An 11,580-nucleotide genomic window follows, 5' to 3' on the forward strand; every position below is an offset into this window, starting at 1 on the left:
TCATAATATGAATTTCCATTCCAGTTCAAAATATGGACTAACATGTCAATATACATTAAAATTCTATTTTGGTTAAATATTAACTTAAAATGTGTGCAACTCCTTAATTTTCTTATATTGGTGATATTTGTTGTATGAACCATCTTCTTCAAATCGAAGAGCCCTTAAAAAGAATTTCATATCCAGTTCGGAATATGGATTTGCATGTCAATATCCATTAAGATTTTATTTTGGTTAAATATTAACTTAAAAAGCTTGTAACTCCTTAATTTACTTAAATTTGTTATGAACCATTTTCTTCAAATCGAAAAGTCCTGAAATGAAATTTTATTTCCAGTTCGGAATATAGATTTACATATCAATATCCATTCTATATTGGTTAAATATTAACTTAAAATGCTTGTAACTCCTTCATTTGATCCGGATAACTTAAAATGCATGTAACTCCTTAATTGGATACGGGTGGCCGATCTTTATCCTTTTGCTCTGCTATAGTGTAATTAGCTTATTTTGCATATTTATCCCATGTTTCGTTCCACTTCTATCGAAAGTTTGTTCACCTCTGTTTTGGGGCCTGCCCTCTTTACACATGCCTGGGAATTGTTGTAATTTGTGTATGTTTTTTTTTTTTCAAGCCCATAGCATTATTCCTCCATATGATCGACCATATGCTCGTTTAGTCGTATGTGACAAACACACCCAGTTGAACTTTACTTGCGGTATACTTAACGCTTTGCTTACTCCCCTGGCTTGCTATGGGTCACAGCAAGTGTGTGAGTGCGTTTCTGTTTAGAATAAATTGTTGCGATGAAACATTCATATTCTATGATATGAGGTAAACTAAGCGGATGCACTTATAATGCACTTTTTTGGGTTTTTTTTTTTTTTTTGAATAGTAGATGATTACAGATTTATATGATGGTTTTGTCATCATGTCATATTTTTAGGGATTTATGCTACAATGGCTATGTGAGTTCAATGGTTATGCCTTAACAATTCAATACATTGATAAATTGGCTGACATTATCCAAGGGGAGAGGGACCCTTTTCTATTCAAATGAGAATTATGATTGTGTCAGCATTTCCCTTGGCCCCTATGTGGGTGTGTACTGTGTGAGGCTTGTCTGTCTCTCTGTTTTAAATACCCACTTAAACTCGTATAATTATGCGATACATGCCATGTAGTCCCCACTTCTTTATGCTGTGTATGTATGTACGTGCTTATATTTTTGTCCATTGTATTGCCTATCGCTCTGAAGTTTTGTTTGCAAGAATTACGCTCCATAGGCTTTGATGCCCCTATGTGAGTTGCTCACAGTTACAGGGGACAGTTAAACATATGCAAAATGTCTGCTATGAAGGTAGAAACTTTTTTTGGTGTGTTGTTTATTTTTTCCTCTTTTTTTTTGTTTTCTGCTTGAATGAACCGGATACATCTTCGGGCGGAGGTTTCCAAGTCTTTAAGCTTTGTCATATTGAAAAATGTGAACTCTTTTTTTTTCTACTTCTTCTTTTATTTATTTTTTCTTTATACATCAGTACCAAGTGTTTTTTTTTTTGTTCATCAAAATCAATTGCTTGGAACAAAACAGTTTTGGGGTCGTTTTTGTTTTTACTTCTTTTTTTTTAAGCAAAAACAGCCCTTTTTAAAAAAAATCTTGTTATGCCATTGCCGATGCTCTCTATACTTCCTAACTGCTGTTTATGGTTTTGTTTTGTTCTTCAATACTAGATTTCTAGGAAATCTTCTTAAACTTCTTTGAAATTCCTTCTTTGCTAAACTTGAAATTCCTCTTTCTTCTTCTATTTACAGATGCTCAAACACGTTCAAATTTCACCCCTACGCAATCGTTCGGATTCGGTCTCATTGCGTTCAAGTACATCATGTGCCTCATCCATGTGTGGCAGTCCCGAACCACCCACAGACTTACAGCGTACGCCTTCAAGGGCCTCCAGCTTTTCCAGTCTGAATGAACAATTACCTCAGGTAAGATGGAGTGATAAGAAAATAAGTTTTTCTCTTAATAATTTATCTATACTCCTCTTTGTTGCAGACTACTATCAAAGTTTTCACCAGTTGTTTGAAAATTGATATTGAGTACAAAACTCTGGGTATACAATGGGATACAACGAGCAAAGAGGTTATTGCACAATTATTAAGACGGTGAGTAAGAAAATGTGATATAATTTCAAAAGAAAACTAAGATGAAAGGAGGTAGGCAACGAAAAGAAAGTTATAGTGACAACAGCAGTGAGAAGATCAGGGTTTTGACTGTCCATGGATCTGAGGATATGCAAAAACACCCGAAGATTATCTTATACTACTACTGATACAAAAAAAACCACCACTGAAAATTTTTCTGCTGTTCGCGCCAGGATTTTAAACCGGGCGTTCGGAGTCATAGGCGTAAATGCTAACCTCTGCGCCACAGTGGCCTCAGGTTATCATAAAGGTCTCTGTTTCGGCCATAAGCTGGGTGTTTTAATGAAAATAATGCTTGAGTGATTTCCCTTTACCTTCTGAAGGTTTTTAGCATCTTTTCTAGCTATTCAGCCGTTATTTTAGAGTGCTCTTAGCCATCAGTTGCCTATTGCTAGTGAGACACTACTTTCCTTGTTAAATTACCAGTGGTTGAAACTTCCCGTAGGATTTTTGCTTCACTCCTTCAAAGCCTTTTGGTTTTAGTTTTTGGGTAAAAATGCCACGATCCAGAACTCATGCTTTATTATATAACTTAAAATGCTTGTAGCTCCTTGGAAGCTAAAATTATTTTAAATCATACCATAAAAGTCCTAAATTAGTGCTTAGAAGTATAAGAGTCCATGAAAAATTTGCACCAAAAACTCCATTATGCAGTGGTGAAACTTAAAATGCTTGTAACTGCTTTGCGTAGTAGAGCTGGCAAACTATCGATAATCGCAACAATCGATATTTTGGATATTTCTTAATATAAATATCGATTGCTTAGATACTATCGTTCACTCCCATCACCTATTTTTCAAAAATCGGGAGATCGATTTATATAGAAGCGATATCAATGCACAGATCAAATAAATCCCAATTTATTTAAAGTCAATTAGAACTCATGAGAGAAATCATTATACATAATGTTTACCCAATCAGATTAAAATTGCGCCCTCTATAGGCGCAATGTATCTTAGAGGATACATTCATTGTTGGATCGCTTATTTTTGTTAAATTTCGCAAAAAAAATTAACTTTGGCGGTAGCATCGATAGGGAAAATGTCAACAGATATTCGGTCAAAATATAAAATATCGATAGTCCTATCGATATTTTGCTAGCTCTGTTGCGCACGGGGCTTATTTTCGCATTCCCTTATGCAATGACAAAACTTAAAATGCATGGAACTCCTTTGTGCAGCGCTCCTATTTCCACCATAAGATTAAAGGAAAATTATCAACAGATGTTCAGTCAAAATATAAAATATCGATAGTCCTATCGATATTTTGCCAGCACCATTGCACAGTGGGCTCATTTTCTCATTCCCCTATGCAATGATAAAACTTAAAATGCATGTAGCTCCTTTGTGCAGCGCGCTTATTTCCGCACTGGTTCCTCCATATTATTCAACGATTTAACTTAAAATGCATATAGCTCCTTAAATAATAAAATTATTGAAAACCATCTCCAACAAATCGTAGAGTCATACCACTACTCATACTCCTAGTCAATTGTCCTCTTGGCCATACTAGATGTGAAGAATGCATTCAATAGCCTCAAAAAGACTGACATCCTTCATGAGCCAAGAGAGAATTTTAATATGACGGCCTATGTGAGGAGAATAATGAGCAGTGCATAATAGGGTACTGATTTATAACACTCCACATGAAACGAATGGATATGAGGTTACATCAGGAAAGGCGAAGGGCTTCATACATGGACCAGTTCTCTGGAATATCAGTCATAATGGAAAATTCCAACGGAACCTCTTTAGGTAGGATACGCTGACGAGATCACTGCAGTCATCAAGGCAAGAGGTGTGGAAGAGGCATAGCGCAAACTACGACAAGTGATGCTAAGAGCAATGGACTGGCTGAACTCGCACGGCTTACAACTTGCAATGCTTAAGATGGAGTGGCTGCCACTTATGAGAAAAATATCACAAGGGAAGTGAATATGCTTATAGACGACATGATGGGGAATACCAAGAGATTGGGATCCAATTGGATACAAAGACAAGCTGATTAAATCCGGCATGCGATGACAAAGGTGGCGATTATAGTGGTTCAACTCAGTATCTGGATGGCCTCATCCAAGTGGACACACACTCTTAATGGAGACATGAGAAGCATTCTCCTATATGAAAGCGAGATATAGGTCCAGCTACAACAGACGGTATGCTGAGCTGAGGTAATATCATCCTATTGAACAGCGATTGAGACCTCAGCCCTCGTAATAAATGGAATGGCCACGGAGCGGACTAGGTTATACACCACGCGGTATAACCTCAGATAGAGAAATTGTGATTTAACATACACCAGAGGACTATTGAGCGAAGACAATAAAGGTTGATAAATGAGAGCCGGGAAAGGTGGAGGCGACGACTTATGCCGATGTAAGGTATGCAGTTTGAGATCCAAATTTGCCCGCAAAGGGTCAAACTTCTCACATATCAATGAGTGCTGTCCAATTGAAGTTTAGGAAATGACAAAAGGCCTCGTTTTTATAGCCGAGTCCGAACGGCCGCAGTGCGACAGACGCTGTAAAGTCACTGCCAGTACTGGGTGAAAAATACTGCGCAATAAGAAGACGGACCTACCGCAGTGCCCTAGATTATGTATGTGTAGGTCTGGACGCAGACATAATGATGATGATACGGATAATAAACAGCTTTGGTGTGCACCTCAAAGTAATGCGAAAGAGGTTCCGAGGTGGATTCAATCCCCTGGGGAGACACAGGGTGAGATTTTAGCCGGTACTGTTGATAACAAAGGCACGTGTGAGCACCACGCGGGCTGGATCTATGAGTTCCGATCAGTGTGGTGTTTATCGGTATCACAAGAAGCTTAGCTGAGAGCTACCAGGCGCGTCTACAGGTGGCGGATAGTGGCATACTCCATATGGAGTAACTGTTATTGCAGCTGCGAACAATCAGCGGTATCGAGTGGAGAGTCTCAGTGAGAGGACGGGCGGCACCGGCTTAAATGCTGCGTGCCTATGATGCTCAAAATTACAAGGCGAGTTTTTGGCGCTTTTAAATAACCAATGGCCATCTCGTTCCCGCGACGATCGGTCTTATGGACCGGAACGAGCGTGCTCACCTTTAGGAGCTTGACGGGTACTAACTACAGAGTTACTCAGGTGTAAACAGGCCATGTTTATTTCCGAAAGCTCCTACATAGAATTGGTAAATGTTCTTCCTGCCATTGCATTAGGGGAAGACAATTTACAGTCACTGCGAGCGCTTTTAGAAACATTTCACCTGAAATAACCCTTCCAGAGGATTTTGGACAGCGCAGTACATTTCTCATCACCGCCTAACAGTTCCTAGGCGGTGATGAGAAATGTACTGCGCAGTAAGAAGACAGACATGGACGCAGCGGCGAAGAGTATGAATGCGGAGATCTGGCTGAGTAATGGATAATCACCAGATATGAATCCACTTCAAAGCAATGCGAAAGCGGTTCCTGGATAAAACTTATCCCTCGGGTTGAAACATTGACAGATTTAAGATGGTACCGTAGATAAAAACATGCACTTGTCAGACGCTTAATGCATTTTCTCATGATATTACCCAAAAGAATTGGCACTGAGGCGCCTATGGCACCGAACACCTGCGTTAAATGCTTTTAACTCCTATGCTCAGTGGAAATAGTATGAAATAGAAGGATAACTTAAAATGTTTGTAACTCTCAAGCATGGCCAGTTCTTCTTCAATAGTAGAGTAACTTAAAATGCTTGTATCTACCAAACTTCTCTTTTGTGGGTAGTAAATTCCTTAATTGTGAACTTAAAATGCTTGTAACTCCCAAACTCTTTTGGAGAGATCTTTTTCAATGGCATTGTAACTTAAAATGCTTGTAACTCCTATGTTCAGTTGGCTTGTCTTTTGGAACATTTATATGATACTAAGCTTAAATAATACGCTGAAATTTGAAACAGTGATTAGTTTTAAGCTTCCCGACATCTGACCTAAATATGGTTCAGTTCGGACTGCCTATAAAGGGTCTGAAGCCCATAAAAACTTTATTTATTACCCGATTTCGCTGAAATTTAAAACAGTAGGTAGTTTTAGGTCTCCCAATATCTGTCTCAAATAGGGTTCGGATTGGACTTTATTTAAATATACCTACCTACGGACCGATCTCCCGATAAAGGGTCTGAAGCGAAAAAAAGCTTTATTTTTTATCCGATTTCGGTGAAATTTGAAACAGTAAGAAGTTCTAACCTACATATAAACCCGAGGTGTTGGGTATCCAAAGCTCGGCCCGGCTGAACTTAATTCCTTTTAACTTGTTTAACTTTTAATATTTTTTTGCTTACTTAATTTCTTTTTTTTTTCTATTTTTAGCCTTAAAATGCGTCACCGTGATCCTCGCCTCTTCTATCTGTCCATGGAAGTCTCAGTGCGTCGGGCAGGCGTTAAGACTGTCATGGTACTTGATGAGGATACCAGACCAGCAATTCTGCAAGCCTGTCATCCCAAAGGTGAATCACGTTTCTGTTTGCAGCTAAAGCCAGGCGGTCTAATACGAGTACATACCTCAGCTCTTCTACCCTCTTCGCAATATAAATCATTGGTCATCTCGGAAGAGACAACCTCGGATGAGTTATTGCAATTGTTGTTGTCATGTTATAATTCCATGGAACCAGTAGAACAATTTTCAATATATGAGGTAAGGATTTCAATAGATTTTCTAAACCAAGGACTCTCATTAATATTCCACTTTTATGGTTTCCCTTAGGTCTGTCCCGGTCAGGAGTATCAACGCAAACTCCATCCTGATGATATACCTTTGAGAGCACAAAATGAACGCTGCAAACGTGGAGAGACTTGTCATTTCTTGGTTAGACGTAATCCCAACTATGCCCGTCGCCGCCAGATACTCAATGCCTTGGATGAGGTGGAACAAGCCTATGCTTCAAATGCCTCTGCTAATGGTGTCAATATCTGCCCCAACAAATCTTATGATGGTGATTGTAGCATGTCATCTTTGGATGACAGCACCAGCCTTTTGGATATCTCCATAGAAACCCTATCGGATGATCTGCAAAGCCTAATGACCAGCGATGAGGATGATGAATGTGCTTCCTCAACTTCGGGCTCTTCGGATACATCCTCCGAGGGCTCCTCCAGCATACGGCGAACACCTTCCACCCTAACCGTCATACCCAAATCTGCCCAATTATGCACTCAATGTCATAATAGTTACAAATCCTGCGATTTTTGCCACAAAAATCAACCTCATGCCATGTTAACCCGCAGCCCCTCAAGTGTATCCACAACCAAAGCAGGCCAATCTCTGCCCACCAGCTATAGTCCGGTGTATAATATACGTGAAATTAGAACTGCCACCCACTCGTTTTCTTCATTGGGTAATGATAAGAAATTATTAGACATTGAAATGAATGGACGTTTTGAGCCTTCGACTTGCCGTCCCCGACCACAATCAGTGTATGTGGGTAGAACAGTGCCGCGTATAATTATGGATGCCACTAGCCCCACAGAAACCACATCGGCAGCGGCGTTATTGCAACAACAGCAGGACGTAAATGGTAATCATACCGGTGGTAGCATGTCATTGACCACAACATTGGGCGGCGAAGAGGTCAATAATAATCCGGCCAAAGGCTTGGGTCATTTTGTGTATATTTAAGCGAGCAACCAAAAGGGCAGCAAGAACAAAGAACCTTATTGTAAACATATTTGTTTGTTTTCTTTTTTAAGTGTATTTGTCTTAAGTTGTTAGGAATAATTTTGTAGAAACTGTAGGGATTTTGTATACAGAAATTAACCAAAAAAACTATAAATTTGATATTCAAGTAACATGTCAAAGGCCAACTTAAAACTTTTTGCTTTAAAATGTTAAAATTATTAATTGATCAAGGAAAAATTTTTTCATAATAAATAGCTTGAAGTGAATGCGATATCACCTATCACAGATTAGAGTACGAAATTGCGGTTATTAATGCCCTACATTTATGTGTGTTATGAGGACGTTTTTTTTTATTACCAATTGTTTATCTTTCTTCTGTTGTAGATGTGTTTCCGCATTTGAATGCACACATGAATGAAACGTACTTGATCTTTTAGTTTGAATCCCACAAAAACGTTCTATTAAAAAAATTTTTCAATATCAATTCTTTTGCTTTGCAAAGTGAACATTCTTTATTCCAAATTAATCATACGCCACTATGTACTTGTAAGGAATATAATGCACACATAAGTCAAATGTACATATTGTTACAGCAGATGGACAAAGGCACAATTTTGTGATTTGACTTTTTCATTAACAATTCGTTTAAGCTAATGGGGCAACCCTTGAAATAACTTGTATTAAGACATTGTTTTTGCATTTGTGTGCACACATAAATGAAATATACGTACTGTAGTAGTCGCCATATTCTTTAAAAGGTCAGTGCAATAAATTTTAAAATATCAATTGATTTTCTTTATAAAATAAAATTTCTTTATTCAAAATTAATTATACGCCACAGTGAACTTATGAGTAATGTGCTGCACACTTAGATCTAATAAACAGTTTGTTATAGCTTTGGACTATGTGAACGTTTGAGTGGTGTCGCTTTTTCAATATCAATTCGTTTACTTTTTTAAACCTACATTTTAAAATGCAAATTAATCATACGCCTATGTAGACCTACAGGAAATATAATGCACACAAAGATCAAATGATCATTTTGTCACAGAGGGGAGATGAACCAATGATTTTGTGGTATCGATTAGGCAAAATCAATTAGTTTGTGCAAATGGAATGCCATAGGCGATTTATGGTGCAATATTGAATTAAGATTGCAATGCACACACAAATGAAATCTACTTGGTCTTTTAGCTTGAATGTTCGCTAAATTACCAGTGGTATACTTTTTTTAATATCAGTTCGTTTGATTTTCTAACGGTACAAACTTTATTCCAAATTAACCACACGTCTCTGCAGACTAACCAAAAATATGCTGCACACCTGTATTCAACGGTCATTTTGAGAAAGAGGGAGACTATATGAAATATTTTGTGCCTTTGTAAGTGCAAAATCAATTCGTTTATACAATTGGGATAACAATTGTACAATTGGGGTACTTGAGCCTTATGCACACATGAACGAAATCTAAATGGTCTTATAGTTCGAATGTTCACCTAACTAACAGCGTTGTAAGTTTTTTAATATCAATTCGTTTGCTTACTGTCTTTGTTTTAAATTAATCATACGCTTATGTTCACTTCCGGGAAATATGCTGCACGCAAAATGAATATTGGAGAAAAACAGAGAAAGATTAAATCAACTATTTTGCTGTATAGTTTTCTCAAAATCAGTTCCTTTAAGAAAATGGGAAAGTTTTTCCATGATTTTTAGTAGTTACGACATTGATTTTTCATTTGGCTGCACACAGGAATGGAAAATCCATGTCAGTGTAGTTGCAATGGTAGGCAAAGAAGCAGTGAAATAATTTTTTTAATATCAATTCATTTGCTTCACCAAATTAACTTTTATTATTTTAAATTAATCATACGCCACCGTGGACTTTTTGAAAATATGCTGCACACATAAATCAAATAAATATTTCGACAAAGAGGCAGACTAAACGAAATGTTATCTGCCATTACTTTGTCAAAATCAATTCGTTTAAAAGAATGCCATACAAACTTTCTACATAACTTTTGATTTTTTTGACTTTGTTGGTTTTTTTTTCATTCTAAAGCACAAAGTATATAAAGTTGGTTATTGAAAGAGAATTTTAACATGTTATGCACATGAAGAGTATAAGAAAAATGTTTACTTTTAAGCTGTATATAGTAGTTTGTAGTCATTCGTAAAAAAAAACTTGTCAAATTCGAGCAAATTGTTACGGCCCCCAGGCTTTTAACTGCCAAAATCTAAAATAACCATCATAAAATATTATATTTATGTAGTGTATTGAAAATGCTTAGAGGCATAGGGTTATATTCATAAAATAAGCAGGCCCATAGAAATTTTTAATAGAAAAAAAATGTATATTAGTCGCTTATAGTGAATGTTACCCTTATTGTTTAGTTATTAAAACCAAATAATGTATTTTTGTGTAAAGCTTATTACTACCAAATTCAATGCTTAACCAAGTGGCCTTATAATTGCAATTATTAATATTACAAAACAGAAAACAAAAACTTTCTTAAAAACCATGAATGTAAATATTTTTTTTAACTCCTTTTTCATTTTTTTGTAAAAAAATATTGCCAAGAAATTTTGTTTTATGAAACTTTCTGTTAATATTCACTTTCCCCTTAGATTAGCTTAATGCATTAGTTTTTAGTGGAAATCCAAAACCAAAGAAACAACTTTAACACAAATTAGTGTATAGAGTAGTAATTCTCCCTTCACTCATTGCACAAATTGTCTTTCAATATATCCCCAAAAGTTTTGTTCTGGCTTTAGAACAGATTAATTAATTAAAAAAAAAAATAAGTTTGCTATATTATGTTATGCTTTAAAGATATTTAATACATCTATAGAGACATAAATCCATTTATATTTCTTTGAAAAAATAAAAAAAATATTTTTCCATTTTCCTTTGGCTATATAAACGAAATGTAAACTTTTACCCCAAAGTTCTAAACACACATAAACACTAACGCACTCAAACTATTGGTAGAGGGTAAACAAATTAACCTCTTACTCACCTTTTATAAAAAGCCTAAAAATCTTAATTTTCAACATTGTAATATCATGAAAATTTTTAACATAGTTTTTACATTGCCCAAATATTGTAATAAAACAAATTATTAAATATTTTCTGTTTTTCAATGTCTATGTATGTGTGTTATTTGGTTAGAAATCATTTTTAAAAAATAAAAAAATTTAAGAAAATCGTATGTATGTGAAAATTTTTGCATTTTTATTTCTACAATCAAGGAATCAGAGAAGATAGGGGAATCATAAGAAATTTGCGTGCGATCAACACGAACTGGTTTGGTGGAAGGCTGTGGAGAAGAGTATACAAACCAAGGAACATCGTAAGGTACAGAAACGGGCCTGGGTCGGGATCAGGGTGTCGTTGAGACACAGGCGGATCTGTAGGCCATGATGAATTTATAAACTGTTGAGGTGTATATTCGGTATTGTGGCGCTAAGGTAGTACTTATGCTGAGGCTCCATTCTGGAGGAGGGTCTTAGACTACCTGTCTCCAAAAAAAAAAAAAAAAAAAATGGGGAGATTTCCGGATTTGTCTGAATGTAAGGAAGGTGGTAAGGTCAGTGGATAGTTGTCGGATTGCCAACACACTGTTGCCAGCTGTTGACCGGAGGAGGACGAGGGAATTGCTGGCTTGCTGTAGATAAGGGTCACTGGGTACGATTACGGGAGTAATAACAGCACACTGTGCGATAGACAACGTGGCCGTGTG

General features: G+C 36.7%; 1 protein-coding gene across 2 annotated transcripts in view; it reads left to right on the forward strand.

Annotated features, from left to right (window-relative positions):
- Nucleotides 1–11,061, forward strand: part of LOC106088403 (uncharacterized) — a 103,315-nt gene extending 92,254 nt beyond the window's left edge. For both annotated transcript variants that reach the window (XM_059365018.1, XM_059365017.1), the window contains exons 3-6: nucleotides 1,814–1,987; nucleotides 2,055–2,164; nucleotides 6,535–6,859; nucleotides 6,929–11,061. In XM_059365018.1, the coding sequence (XP_059221001.1) occupies nucleotides 1,814–1,987; nucleotides 2,055–2,164; nucleotides 6,535–6,859; nucleotides 6,929–7,840 (1,521 nt within the window). In that variant the 3' untranslated portion in view covers nucleotides 7,841–11,061. The remainder of the gene's footprint in view (nucleotides 1–1,813; nucleotides 1,988–2,054; nucleotides 2,165–6,534; nucleotides 6,860–6,928) is intronic.
- Nucleotides 11,062–11,580: the final 519 nt, after the last annotated feature.

Source organism: Stomoxys calcitrans, chromosome 3 (assembly GCF_963082655.1).
Source record: "Stomoxys calcitrans chromosome 3, idStoCalc2.1, whole genome shotgun sequence".
Taxonomy (NCBI): domain Eukaryota; kingdom Metazoa; phylum Arthropoda; class Insecta; order Diptera; family Muscidae; genus Stomoxys; species Stomoxys calcitrans.